Source organism: Gekko japonicus, unplaced genomic scaffold (genome assembly GCF_001447785.1).
Source record: "Gekko japonicus isolate JY-2015 unplaced genomic scaffold, Gekko_japonicus_V1.1 scaffold98, whole genome shotgun sequence".
Classification (NCBI taxonomy): domain Eukaryota; kingdom Metazoa; phylum Chordata; class Lepidosauria; order Squamata; family Gekkonidae; genus Gekko; species Gekko japonicus.
Genome location: NW_015164668.1, coordinates 847,937 through 862,866, shown reverse-complemented (window position 1 = coordinate 862,866; position 14,930 = coordinate 847,937). Strand labels below are relative to the sequence as shown.

Below are 14,930 nucleotides of genomic sequence, written 5' to 3'. Positions count from 1 at the left end.
TTCCTATTGATCTCCCAGGCAACAAAGCTCAGTTCACCTGGAGAAAATGGCCACTTTGGAAGGTGGACTCTGTGGCATTGTACCCCACTGAAGTCCCTCTGCTCCCCCAAACCCTTCCCTTCTCAGGCTCTATCCCCAAAATCTCCAGGTATTCCAGAGCTGGCATCCCTACTGATTAGGACGTCTTAGAGGTCGTTAATTCATACGATCGCCATAACGCAGAGGCGACTTGACGGCACTTAACACACCCGCGCACAGAGGTTGCGAAGTCAGACTGCCTCCTGCCTGAAGGGCTGGCTTTCTCCTTTCCCTCTTCACGGAGGGGCCTGGGGACGACCCTGGGAAGCAAAGCGGACAGAAGGTTGACATCTCCCTACGGTCAGGCGGTGATTCCGCGAGAGCGGAGGAGGAGAAAGCGGAGGTGGGCGCGGGTGATGCGCGTCACGCATAGCTTTGGCGCGCTAGGCGAAGAGCGCAAGCGCATCCCTTGCCATCTCGCGCGACTGGTTTCGTTAATGAGGGGGGTGGGACTGCCGAGCTGGAGCCACTTCGATTGGCTCTGCCGAGAAGTGCGCGGGGCGGTTCCCTCTGACGAGACATGGGAGTGACGTCATCACCACAAGAGCTCACTCTCGCAGAACATTAACGAGACTGGGGGAGGCGGTTTCTAGTTCACGCGTCCCCGCACCACCGTTTCCGCCCTAGAGCCACACTTGCAGGCTCATGTCTTTACTCTTTGGGAAAGGGCTTCAGAGAGGCTCTAGAACGGTTCGGAGCGACGTTGCTCCAAAGGAGTCGCTTTTGCTGGTGGCAGGAGCGGCCCGCGACGCTTCTACAGATAAATAATTAAGAAGACAAGAAGAAACACAGTCCAAAAACTAAAGCAACGGATATAACAAAGACATATAACTTTACAAATATCAACAGGACTTTGGATCTACTGGACTTTTTGCATTCTTCATATAAACTTATTGGACCTTTCTTGAATATGTTTAAATTTGTTATGATGTATTTTGATACGCCTGTTGATATTTGTAAAGTTATTATAACATAAGAATTCATAATATACGTGAATAGAATATACAATACACGTGAATATAAGTTGTTTAACTTTATTAATAGCGTTCATATCTCACATGTCTAGGGATGGCATGGCTCAGTGGAAGAGAGCATTCTCTTGGCTTGCAGAAGGTCTCAGGCTCAACCCCTGGCATCTCCAAGTAAAAGGGTCAGGTGGAATGCTATGAAAGACTTCTCTGCCTGAGACTCTGGAGAGCTGCTGCCAGCCTGAGTCGACAATGCTGATTTGGATGGACCAAGGGTCTGATTCAGTATAAGGCAGTTTCCAGTGTGCGCCTCCTTCGCAACAATCACTTTCCATTCCAGCCACCTAAATTTTAAATCGATGGTCTTAAGGCAACAGAATGTAATTTCCTTTTGGCTCTCTTATACTGAAGTATGGCTGCGGTCACACGGAGCATTAGCCACGCTACTGAGACGGATGATAGGCGGATTTTACGGGCGCAACCACACCGCAACATCTGGGAAGCGTAGAGCTCCCATGGCAAACCTGAGGCTTCCCACCAAAGAGGTACTAGTTTCCGGAAACCGCGGGGCAAGGGCTGGCGTCTGATCGCGTTTCTGGTGGTAGTCCGTGGCATCCGGCACCCGCCCATGTCCCATCGCAAACACGGTTTCCCCCCCCCCAAGTCTCCACAGGATGCGCACAAGCACCCAACGGCGCATGCGCATGAAGAGGAAAGCAAAAGTTCTGTTGCTCCGCAGAATCGCGCATGCCGTTGGTGAGATCGCGCTGCTTCTTTGCCGCGCTGCAGGATCGTCGTGTGATTGCCACCTCGCCCCTACCCACTGGACCTCGACAGGACATGTGATCAGGCGGCCGCGTGTTATTTTGCTCTGGGCCAAACTGCCACGCTTCCTCCCCGCATTTTACGGCCCGTGTGACCTATGAACATTATCAAAGCTATTCACACCAGCCTGACATGGTAGATCATTTTAAGCGCTTCACAGATTGTACAATGGCCAGAAACCTATTTGTGGGAAGGGGGGGCTGCCTGCTGAAGCGGAGACTTCTGACTTAACAACCTTGCATTGCAACTCTGTGCAACTAAGGGAGGCGCAAGCCAAAGTGCAAGTGGCAGAGATCTCAAAAGAGAGACACAAAGAGCTCAGAGGTCTCAAAACAGATACATCTGCCCATAAATCTCCAATTTTGATATATTTATTTCCTTAACTATGTTTCCCCCCAGAATTAAACCCAAACAAATGGTAACTGTATAAACTAACCTTGGTCCTTAAATCTGTCAAACACCTTCATTGTGTTATATTGCTGCTCGCCCTCTACCTATATGTATGGACTGGTAACTTCCATTTCAATGTATTTGAAGAACTGGGCGTGCACAAGAAAGCTTATAACTTGAATAAAACTGTTGGTCTTCAAGGTGCCACTGGACGCAAACTTTGTTTTACAAAGATGGCAGATCACTCTAGGAAGTGAGCCAAAGTGCACCATGCTACAAACACTAGACGGTTACATGGCCTACGAATGAAGTTTATGTATTGTGTTAGAAAAAGGAAGCGGCAGAGATGACTGGATGGATGCAGATTACTTCTAAGGTCTGCTTCGTGATGCTGGCAAGGCAAAAGCACCCAGGGGGATTAGTAGCTTGTTCACACTGGACTGCTAGGCGTTGACAGGCCACTTTAAACGATACACTGTCTGCAAAAACCCCATGTAAGAAAGCGTTCCCTTCTGCCTGCATCCACAGCACCCCCATCCGCGCACCCCCATGCTCAGCTCTGCGGGTCCTCGGTTTCATTCAAGACTCCCCTCTCTGTCCCCTGGCCTGCCGGAGCTACAACTAGTTCACACGAGGGGGTCTACTTGCTCGCCCCATGGGGTCTACTTGCACACGAGGGGGTCTACTTGCTCGCATTCACGGAGGAGTGGCCCAGAGTGCTTTCGCGGGAGAGAATTGGCATGGGACCCCCCACTTCACACATACTCGAAACTGATGTTCCCTCTAAGCTGTGTAGTCTTGTGAGCAAAAATTCTACTTTGTGAGCTACTGGCATTAAAGTTTTGAGCGAACCATTTGGCTACTGCTTAAATCAGTTTGCTTTTGGAGCCATCCTTCCTGAGCTAAGACAAAAATGTGTGAGCCGGAGGCTAAAAATCTGTGAGCTGGCTCACACCAACTCAGCTTAGAGGGAACTATGCGTCGAAACTGTAGACTGCATCGTCTCTTCAACGGAAGCTTCGTGTAGTTTGCCGAGAAACTGGCCCGGCTTCGACCACATCAGCTTAGAGGGAACAGTGCTGTAGACTGCATGATCGTCTCTTCAAGGGAAGCTTCGTGTCGTTTGCCGAGGGGGAGAAACTGGCCCGGCTTCGACCACGAGGCTACGAAAGGCCGATTGAGCTTGGTCTGCAAAGGCTGCCCTCGGCAAGGAATGAGTTAAGAGGGGCGGAGGCATTCCCAGGACTGGCCCATTCACGGGAGGGGGCGGAACATCGACTAGACTCCAAAGGGCAACGTCGCCGCACAGACAGCACGGAGAAGAAGGCTGGGTTGGCATCTGGGCCTTCCCCTTTGCACGTAAGAACGGTGCGGGGGCGGGAAAGCGCGGAAGGCGGGTGGGTGTTTGAGTGACGTGTGCACAAGCGGGGGTCTGGCCGTGGACCTCCGTGCTGGTGAGGTTTTGGTCTGCCCTTTGGGGGCCGCGTTGCAACTTGTGCCTACGCCGAGGGGGCGTGTGAACGGGCTTCGGGGTAGCGGAGGTGCAGTGGCCTCTTCTGTGCCCCCCATGGCACCTGACGTGCGCTCAGCCGTCGTGGTGTGGCTGCTTCCCTCGGTGGGAGAACGGGAAACCCCCCTGCGATTAGCTGTGCGTCACCCTGCCCCCCCCCCCCCATGCATGCAGACCTCAGACGGATCCGAGAGTCAGCTAATGCGTGTGCTTTTGCAGTCGTGGCTTGAAACAAGGGGCTTCCCACAGGGGAGGGGGGCGGATCACCCCGACCGAAGCCCATCTGGGCTGGGTCCCACTGGAGCAGAGACTTCCCCTTAGGAACTGGCGTTTTGAGGTGCACTGCTGCTAATAAGGGAGGTTCCATTCAGCTACTGTGGCTTCTTTGTTTTCTATTCCCTACTCAACACCTTTTAAGTGGCTTCTAGAGTTAAAACCAGAGGACAGTAAAAACGAACCGCGTAGAAAATGTAGCCCCAGCAGCCCAGAACAGGAATAAAATAGATACAACGACCCATTGCTTGCTAAAACATTGCCCCAAACCATGAAGCATGTGATTTATTAATTTTATCCGTTAAAACATTAATTTCCCACTTTTCCTCATGGTTCAAGGTGGCATACAGTAATAGTTAAAAACAAAATAAAAATAGCAAACCCCAAATCTCTCCCCCTCCATTTCTAATGCATGGCACCGTTGGAGCACTGCCAGAGGAAATTTTTAAAAACTGGCAAGGGAGGGCTGGAGATGTGAATGTGTAAATTTTGAAGCCGTGGTAAGGCAAAAGTGTTTTCTTGGGGTGGGGTGGGGGGAATGGGAATTTGGGAAAAATTTAAATATGCACTACTTATTCCTTAGCAAACTTAAGCATATTTGACTGCTGTGATAACAGAAAATGTGTCATTTCTGACACACCATATGCAATTGCCCTAGCTGGCCCATTTAAGACGTTTAAAAGTATAGATACAGATAGCTGCAAACTGTTGTACCATTGTGGTACCCTGGCACATGTATCCTGCGTTTTACTTTCTGAGAGGTAGGAAGTGATAAAAGTTGAAAAAAGAAACCAACTGTTGAAGCACTACTAAAAATTGTAAACCGCCCAGAGACCCCCATGGGGGGGGGGGTTAGGGCGGTATATAAATCGAATTAATAAATAAAATAAAAAATAAAGAGAAGAAAGCATGCACACTACTACTAAAGCTGAGAGAGTAGTTGGGTATTGAGTTAGAAATGTATAAAATTGAAAGCTAGTTAATTTTCAGTAGTGTATTCTTTATAGTATATTCATTGTAGACAAAACAAGTAAAGTTTAAAGAATATATGCTTGAAAAATGTTATATAGGTCTCAGTATACACAAAAATTATACTGTACTCTGGTTTCTCTTCAGATCGCATAAATTTTTGGCCTTTTACTGAGATAAAATATTTCATAGTTTTTAAAATGTTCCTCCAAATTTCAGATTTCTTTAACACTCATTGTATGTTGAAGAAGTGAAATAATTTTTATTAGGAAATAATTGCATTTCTTTCTCAAAGTTCCTCCCTCCCCCATAAATAAATAAATGGGGGAAACACATAGCTTCACACTTTCTGGAAATTTTACATTTCTAGCCCATTACTGAGTCACACCATTGAGTGACCAGTGTCAAGTATTGTCTCCTCTGATGAGTGGCAGCTCTCCAGGGTCTCCGGCTGAGGTCTTTTGCATCACCTCCTACCTGATCCTTTTACATGGAGATGTGAGAAACTGAGCCTGGGACCTTCTGCATGCTAAGCAGATGCTCTGCCACAGAGCCACGGTCCTTGCCATATGTCTGGAAAGGCTGAAGGCCTCTGGGTTAGGCTGAGAGCTCACGGTGACCTGTGAGCTTTTGCATCCAATTCACGTTTTTGTCATTCTGCCTGGGAAGATGTTGTGATGCATCTTTTCTCACTCACACAGAGTACCTGCCACCCTCCACAACTTCTCTCTATCAGCTTCAGTGTTATAAGTAGGTCGGGCTGTCACACATAGTAGCTATCCTTCTTGCCTCTTTTAAAATATATAGAGATCCCTGACCTTATACCCAGAATTCAACTTTGTTGGTCTTAAAGGTGCCACTGAACTCAAACTTTGTTCTGTTGTTTCAGATGAACATGGCTACCCACCTGAACCAGTCCCATCATTTGGAATCTTTTATTACAAATTGACTTTTCTTTCCAATTAGCTTTAAGCTGCTCTTCACCACAGCTTCACTCAGCCAGATATACTCTCCAACTCCCTACCTGCTGCCTTCAACTCTCTTAACTGCTGTTTTCCAACTGTCAACTCCCATTAGTTGCCCTTAGAGAGAGGTGGAACCTAACCTGTCCATCACAGGTGTTAAATAAGGAGACCTTCAGAACAGCAGTTTAAACTGTGATCTCCCCAGAATTTGTGAGAATCATTTTGAGGGTCCCTTTATTCTGTAGTGGCTTCTGTGCCTGCATCAGTCTCCTTTGTGGCGGTCTAATTTGGTTCTGACCTCATCAGAGTGTGTCTTGTACTCTCATCTGTTATCTGCTTCCTGCATGGATGACATAGGAGTGCAGTCAGCATCAATGACCCCCCTTCCGCCAGCGATTGCTTGCCCTTCAGAGGAGTTATGTGAACTCAGATCCTGCAGTTGGAACAATGTTATTTGCTGGACTAAATAGCCTCTCTTTGCTCTTTTGCCCTAGTGAGCAAGTGTTTTGCACCCAACCTCCACTCTCAAAATGGCTTCTAAAAGGGCCCTGGTGATTCTTGCCAAAGGAGCAGAGGAGATGGAAACCGTTATCCCCACAGATGTCATGAGGCGAGCAGGTGTAAGTATTTGGAACTCGACAACCAGTCACCTTGTAGTAAGCAGTGACTGATGTGCCTCTGTTGGCTCCCAGATGAAGATCTGAAGCTGAGCCACTCGGGGCCTATTCAAGAAAGACCCCTGCTGGATCTGATCAGTGGTCCGTCTAGTCCAGCATCCTGTCTCACGCAGTGGCCAGGGAGTTGCCCTGGAAGGCCACTTTGTTCCACATGGATATAGTGATCTTCCGCTCCCATCATTTGTGTTGTTTCTTTTCTCATCAGATCAAGGTGACGGTAGCTGGCCTGGCCGGAAAAGAGCCTGTGCAGTGTAGCCGTGATGTCGTCATCTGCCCTGATAAGAGTTTAGAAGATGCCAGAAAAGAGGTCAGTCTTGCTGAACTATATCTGAGCTCTGTCTTCCTCATGAATGGTGGGCTGCTAGACTCCTTGGCTGAGGCCTCTGCTTGTTGCCATTTTCAGTGACCAAGAAGGCAGAGGAGATTGTGGACATTTTGGATAGTGCAGCTTGGCATGTGTCTCTCACTTTCAGTGTTCAAAGCACTTCACCGTAATTCTGGCAAGGCCTGGCGAGGTAGATTATTGTTAAACATCACCACCCCATTGCAGAAGAGGCTGAGGAAATGTGGTTTGCCTAAAGCCACATGAATGAGCACATGGGTGCAATAGGAGGTCTAAACCTACGGGCTTCGCAGATCACAGGTCAGCCACTGTGTGCTACGCCAACTTGTATCTGCGGGCCATAGAGTTGTGCATGCACATGGATTACGGGCCACAGAGGGGAGAAAGAGCAGTTTTAATTGGGGAGCTGTCAGGGGTCTTTCTCCCCATCCATGCTGACTTGGACTCTAAGGCTGATGCAGTTTCATTTGCTGGATGCTCTTGTAGCAGCATCCAGTCATTTTTGCTCAGACGGATCTCAGTTACTGCGGCTCGAGGATGCTAACAGTCATGGGCTAAAGAGCGCTGTGTTAGGGCGGTTTGAATCTGATCTGGGAGGCTGGTCTCAGATGGTGGTGCTCTCATACACACCTACCCTGGAACTAAGTTCAGGGAGGGAGGCCTTCTTGACTGTCCCATCGACCACAGAAGTCCAACGAGTGGGAATGTGAGAGAGGGCCCTTTCTGTGGCAACCCCACAATTATGGAGCGACCTCCCCAGGGAGGTGAGCCCGGCCCCCCTCACTTCTGACCTTTAGGAGGCAAGTTGAAGATGGTTTTATTTAGGACTGCTTTTGATTAATTTGGTGACAATCTTAAGCTATGGTTTTAAATTCTGGTTTGTATGATTGTTATTTTATTTATATTGTAAGGCACCTTGAGTTTTATAAAATGGAAAGATAGCTAATAAGTGCTTTAAACGAATACCCCTTCTTAGGGTGCCCCTGACTTCTGAGGCTGTTAAGTGGCAGAGAGAGAGGCAGAAATTCCCTGGCTAGGGAGAGCCAGTTTGGTGCAGTGGTTAAGAGTCGCGGACTCTAATCTGGAGAACCAGGTTTGATCCCCCACTCCTCCACGTGGGACAGTCACAGTTCTCTCAGAACTCTCTTAGCCTTACCTACTTCAAAGGTGCTTGTTGTGGGGAGAGAAAGGGAAGGCGATTGAGAGCCAGTTTGGTGTAGTGGTTAAGTGTGCGGACTCTAATCTGGGAGAACTGGGTTTGATTCCCCACTCCTCTACTTGCACCTGCTGGATGACCTTGGGCAAGCCATAGTTCGGATAAGAGCTGTTCTTTAAAAAGAGTCATTTCTGTCAGAGCTCTCTCAGCCCTACCTACCTCACAGGGTGTCTGTTGTGGGGAGGGGGAGGGAGTTTGTAAACCGCTCTGAGACTCCTTTGGGTAGTGAAGGGTGGCGTATAAATCCAATCTCTTCTCTTCTTCTTCTTCATGTAAGTCACTTTGAGATTCCTGAGGATAGAGAAAAGTGGGGCATAAAAACCAACTCTGCTGCTGCTCTCTGCTGCCCCCCCCCCCGAACTCTGCTGGGTGTCATCACTGTCTTGTAGATGCTAGGCCACAATCCGTCCTCTTTCCCAGAGCTTTAAACAGTAATTAGGTGTTTTGGGGTTTTTTGCTTTTGAAAATGCTGGATTTTATGCTGCTGCTCACTCACTTTCATTGGGGTTTTTTTTAGTGATGTGATGTTGTGGTTTTAATGCAAGCTTTAAAAAAATTAAATAAAAATTTTTATTCAGTAAAAAGAAACTCAAAGATCAAAAGCTTTACCCATTCGTCTTCAATTCCATAAACAAATCATGTAGATGTTATTAAGTTCACCATCGTGGTCAGAATAACACCATTTATTAAACTTACCTAATATTTGACTGTGCAATGTACAGGTTGTTTAACAAAAAAGAATAATGTTGTAAGCTGCCTTGAGGGCTTTTTGAAAGCAGAAGAGTGGTGGATGAGTGCCCCATATAGACAATAAATCAGTCTTCAGCAAAGACAAGCCACTGGGTAGTGGATGGGGTGGGTTTGTTTGCAAACATTCTTTCGCTTTGCTCATAACTTTGTTCATTAAAATGTCTTCTCTCCTTACCAACCTGCCCCAGGAATGCTGACATCCCTCCTCCTTTTTTTTAGGAGCCTTATGATGTGGTGGTCTTGCCAGGAGGGAACTTGGGAGCCCAAAACCTATCGGAGGTAAAAAAAACAAAAACAAAACCCTTATCAAATGCAAAACCGCTGGAACTCCTCTCTTTAAGAGGGGAAAGGGGTGGGGGGGGGGGGGGGGGGGTTAGGGCTCTGATGCCACTGGTGCCGGATTGGGATACTATAGTGCTTTAAAAGCTTTGCCCTGGAAATAGCGTTTCAATGGGCAGAAAATCTGGGCACAGCCAGGGGTAAACCGTATCCTGATGAAATTGCAACTGTTCTTTTCTTGCAGTCCCCTGTTGTGAAGGATGTCTTGAAGGACCAGGACAGCAGAAAAGGGCTGATCGCGGCCATCTGTGCAGGTGCCGGATCGCGTTTTTTTCCCCTAACGTTTGCCTGGAGGAGCTAAGTTGATATCCCTTTGGCTGGGCTTTTCCCACTGGCTGAACAACCAGCATGGTGGAGATTGCAGCAAACCAGTATTAAGGGGTCTCAGTTGAGGATGCTGAGAACTCCAAAACTATCTTGAGTTCTTACCCGTTGCATAGCGCAGCTCAAAGCTACGACAGCCATATTTAATTGAAGAATCCAGGTGAAAAGTAAATGCAGAACCAGTGACCGTTGCACCCTGCATGCATCCTGCCTCGCTGTGCCCAATTCCTACTACTTTCTCTTGCTCCATGTTTTCCCTTCTCTAAGGCCAAGCGAGTCTGGGTCCGCGGAAGGGGACCGCCATGGAATGCTATCACAGCTCCATGGAGAAAGGGTGGGATGTGAGCCTGTTGTCAATAAAAATTCTAATGTGGATGGTATGTTCTCTGGGAGGGCACTGTGTCCCTTCTAACCTGTACCTGATCATATGTGGTGGCTCTGTAAATACCGTATAATAGTAGATCACCCTCCCTGTCCCCAAAGGTATTTTAGCATTGCTTGTTCAGAAGTAGAAGTGGTTGTTCGTGTGTTAGTCTGGAATTATGGATCCCTTCTTTAGACTCTTCCAGTTACTCGCTGTCTCCAGTGCTGCTAACGTCTTCCTTGGTCTGCCAGAATCACTGGTGTGCATGCAGCTTGGTTTATTTTTTAACGACTTGACCTTCAGACACTCTAAGGATAGGATTACAGGTCTCGTCTTGACGATGGCACTGTTTGGACTGCTCCTGCCCGAGGGGTGGGCTGTGGAGAGTTCCCACTTGGTAACTGGATCTTTTCTCGCCGACCTTGCTTGATCTGGAGTTGGCCTGACTGCTGTGGGAGAGGCTGGGAAACGAGAGTCTTTTGTCCACCAAGAGGCCTCGAAATCCAGCCCGTGCACAGAAGCAATGCCCCCTCGAAGCTGTGGAGTCTTGTGAGCAAAAATTCTACTTTGTGAGCTACTGGCATTAAAAGTCGTGAGCAAGTGATTTGGCCACTGCATAAATTAGTTTGCTCTGGAGCCGTCCTTCCTGAGCTAAGACAAAAATCTGTGAGCCGGAGGCCAAAAAACAGTGAGCTGGCTCACACTAACTCAGCTTCGAGGGAACACTGCACAGGAGACCTTTCCTTTCTCCTCGTAGACGCTGTCCTTGTGCTGTTGTCCAGTTGTGTTGAGGTTACGGATTACGCCTGCGTATGAATTTGTTTGCCCTGACCTGGGTGGTCCCAGCTAGTCTGATCTCGGAAACTTAGCAGGGTCAGCCCTAGTTGGTACTGGGATGGGAGACCACCAAGGAAGCCCAGGATTGCAGCGCAGAGGCAGGCCATGGCAAACCACCTCTGTTTGTCTCTTGCCTGGGAAACCTCATGGGGTCACTATAAGTCAGCTGCAACTTGATGGCACTTCCCACTTCCATAAATCTGCTTATGCCGTGCTCAGCGATAGTGGGAAATCATTAGTCTCCTACTTTGTGGCAATATTTGAATCTGTCTCGTCAGGGCTGTTTTTGTAGAAAAAGCCCAGCAGGAACTCATTAGCATAATAGGCCACACCCAATAGCAGAAATGTATTAGCATATTAGGCCACACCCCCATGCCTTCCCTTGGCTTGCCTGGGCTCCCCAGGGAAGGCACATGGAAGCATTTAAATGCCTCCCCAATCCTTCCAGGACCCCCCCGGCCCCCCTGCCTCAGAGTCACCAGGGGGGTCACTCTCCAGGCCTTCCCTCTCTAGCCACGCACGCACAGAGGTTTTGGCTGTAGTGAGCATGGCCAACCTTGAAGCCAGCCGGAACTCCATTCCTGTGCGTTCCTGCCCAAAAATAGCCCTGTGTCTCGTGCCATAAAATCACGTCGGTCTTTAGTCGTCTGGAGTGCTACATATTTGCTTCATTGCATCGGAGTGGGGCTCGGTAGTCACGACCTGATGCCACAAGCCGTTACCCAGAGCTTCCCAGCAAAACCACATCCTTCCATGGCAGCCCTGTCATAAAGCACGTGCAGCCTAAAAGAAGCCTCTTTATCTCGGGGTACCTCTTCCACTCATTCAGACCAGACCTTTAGCCTCCAATACAGGTGTAGAGGCCTTAGCTTTTCTTATGTCTCTGTGCTTAGCAGTCTCTTTCAGCGGCTGTCAGGGAGCAAACCTACTGCTCTCCTTGGAAGATGAAAGTAAACTTCATTTCTTCTGCACGACGAAGAGCTGGCCCTGGCTTTCTTCTGCCTCCTTGCAGCAGAGGGTGCTTTGGAAGTGCCTTTGCATTTGAAAGGGAGTGCCCATTTGGGAGCAGCTCTCTCCATCCCAGAAGGACACGTGGTTTGGACCTCCCCGACTTTTGGGATAGGCCCCATCTCACCGATAGCTATTTGGTGATTCCCCTACCCCCAGTAGGGTAGCCATTTTGTGCTGGCACCCACTATCCTTTCTCAAAATTTGAGAGGCTGGGAATCTCTGTTCCGGTTAGGCATTTCAGGTAAAAGCAGAGTTAATAAATGCAGCAAGAGACTTGTATTAACTTTTAAACAAGAAAGTTTACTTCACTAATGAGGGAAGGGTTACTGGGAAATACTCAAGACAAAACAAAGACTTAGCATCCTCTCTGACTTCACATCTTGACTCTCTAAAGTCTAAAACACATGTGCTAGCCCCAGGCAGAGTTAGAAACAAAGAGCAATAAACCTTCTAAGTCTCCACCCCGGGACATCTTCTGATCTGTTGATTACCCAATTGGAGAAACCCAAACCTAACTAATTATGCATTTTAACACCTTGCTCTGGCAGCAAATACGTGCATGGTCTGCTATTGGGTCTCTCTCTGAATAGCTAGGATATCAGCATGCAGAAACAAACATGTAAATTCTTCCATGACTTCAGGGAGAGAACTTGCAAACTCCAGCAGTTCCACGCTTTCTTTAATTAATTTATACTCCTCTTTTCTCCCCAGCGTTGCAAGGATATTTCCCTTTACATGCAATCCTCCATTTTATCCACACAGCAACTCTGTGAGGTAGGTTAGGCGGAGAGAGTGTGAATGGCCCAAGGTCACCCCAGCGAGCTTCCATGGCACTAGTGATTTGCATCGGAGTCTCCCAGATACTAGTCCGACATTCTTAACCACTACAGGATAGATATTTCTTGAAAGAAGCAACAGGCCCTTTTGGATTCTTTTGTTTTTTGTTTTGTTTGTTTACTAAAATGTAAAGGCTTTAGCTGCAGGTCCTCAACTCTTCCACTCTCTCTTCCCAGAAAGTAGACTGTGTGAGTGAGACAGCTGTCCCAAGTGGGCACGAATGACTGTCATGACTCCCTGTTGCTTCCTAGGTCCCACTGCTCTGTTGGCACACGGAATAGGATTTGGAAGCAATGTGACAACGCATCCTCTGGCCAAAGAGAAAATGATGAATGGAGGTAAACGCACAAAGGTGCAAAGGGAGGGGGAAGGGGATGCTGTTTGGAAAGAGTTGGATTCTGAATTGTAATGGTCCATTCAGGAAGGTGAAGTGAGGGATATGTAGCTTGTCCATGAAAGGCTCGGAGTCTTAAGTAGTAGAGGGACTAAACTGAGGCAAAGAAACACCCCCACCCCCAATTAAAGCAGATTCATATTAGTAGCAGAGGCTGAGAGTCTCTGTCCAGAAGTACTGCGAATCCATGCTGGGAATCGATAGAAACATCTGGAGTAATGGTCCATTCAGGAAGGTGAAGTGAGGGATATGTAGCTTGTCCATAAAAGTCTCGGAGTCTCAAGTAGTAGATGGACTAAACTGAGGCAAAGAAACACGACCCCACCCCCCCAATTAAAGCAGATTCCTATTAGTGGCAGAGGCTGAGAGTCTCTGTCCAGAAGTACTGCGAACCCATGCTGGGAATCGATAGAAACTGCTCTTCTTGAAATGTAAGCGTTCCACATCCATCAAGGTTTTGTTTTTTCAAATTCCAGTCTATCCTGGTCTTCAAAACCTGTTGTTCAACCAGTATGTGAGAATTAGCTGTATTTCTGTTGCACTTACCTGGGATTTTCAATCTCTGTTAGTGGAGAATTTGCAGGGATTGGTCACTGCTGGACCAGAGTTCATCTCAAGGCTGAAAGCAAAAAGGGGCCAGTGCTTGAGCATCCACTTTTGTCAGTTTGAGTAGGTCACCAAGGCTCAAAAGCTTTCCCAACTGTACAGTTTTGCTTGTGCTGTAAGCCACCAGCATGGAAGGATGACCCTTCCTTCAAGGTGCCACTCAGTAGCCGTGCAATGGGAGGAGGACAGCCAGGATTTCTGGAACATGGCAGTTTGGGGGGGGCGGCGGCAGTGCTTTAGGCAAGCAGAGAGAATTTCCTGCTTCTTTTCTGTCAGCTGCCTCCCAGATGGTCTTACATAATTCAAGAGGCCCTTGCTCTAAACTTAAAAAGGGCCAGAAGAAAAAGGCAGAAAAGGAAAAAGACAGAGGGCGGCAATCTGCCGAACAATGGCAGAACTAAGTGACTGCTTAGGCCCAGTTGGAGCTAAGAGGATCCTTCCCTTGCTAGTTGTTGGTCCTGGGAAGGAAAGGGTGCTACCTCCCAGAGGCCCTTTGGCCTCCCGGCCCTGGAAGACACCCAACTGTCCTTCCTCTTATTTCCTGCCGGCAGGTTCAAAAAGCGGTGTTTCTCCTCGAGCTAATGAACTTGGGATGTTAAAATCTCTCCTAGACCCCATGCAGAACTGCCTGCCCGGAGCAGTGTGTGCAGTACAGCTTTAGAGTTCAGGCTCCAGAACTGGGGCTGCTCCATGGCTAACAGTTCAAGAGGACGCTCGAGCACAAGAGCGTTTTCCTAGATAAGGGCTTGGGTCTGTTTTTCTGCCTCTTGAGGAGCCCCTGTGGCGTTGGCCAGTCTCTGCCTCACAACCTAGTTTTGTATCTCTTTATTTTTCTTCCTCCGAAGGTCACTATAAATATTCCGAGAACCGTGTGGAAAAGGATGGGCATATCCTTACCAGTCGGGGACCTGGCACCAGCTTTGAGTTTGGCCTCGCGATTGTGGAAACCCTCCTAGGGAAGGAGGTGGCTGAGCAGGTGAAAGCCCCCCTGGTCCTGAAGGATTAGAGAGAGAAATGCTTTGCTCCCTTGTTTATGTTGTTGTTGTTTCCCTTGTGGAATGCACGGTGTGTTCACCCAGCAGCTGTGAGGCCGCCAGTTGAGTTACGCCCCAGATCTGCAATAACGGTTTGAGCTGTTGTCTTAGAGTCCCTTAGCAAATGCACCAAGAGCATCTGAAAAGAGTTTGGGGGATCAGAAATAAAAATGTGCTGACCTCGGTATCCCTCCTTTGGTGTCTGTCTTCCTGAGATCAC

The 14,930-nt window shown here is 48.2% G+C and overlaps 1 protein-coding gene across 3 annotated transcripts; it reads left to right on the top strand.

Moving 5' to 3' along the window:
• Positions 1-3,524: 3,524 nt before the first annotated feature.
• On the top strand, positions 3,525-14,930 carry PARK7 (parkinson protein 7). Of its 3 annotated transcripts, none has more exons than XM_015409130.1 (7): positions 3,525-3,658; positions 6,473-6,598; positions 6,861-6,962; positions 9,184-9,243; positions 9,488-9,557; positions 12,928-13,014; positions 14,522-14,930. In XM_015409130.1, the coding sequence occupies exons 2-7, from the start codon at positions 6,509-6,511 to the stop codon at positions 14,680-14,682; spliced, it is 570 nt and encodes a 189-aa protein (XP_015264616.1). In that variant the 5' UTR covers positions 3,525-3,658; positions 6,473-6,508; the 3' UTR covers positions 14,683-14,930. The 3 variants fall into 3 exon arrangements, with proteins under 3 accessions (XP_015264616.1, XP_015264614.1, XP_015264615.1); XM_015409128.1 differs by having other exon boundaries at positions 3,525-3,620; positions 14,522-14,929; XM_015409129.1 differs by having other exon boundaries at positions 3,642-3,715.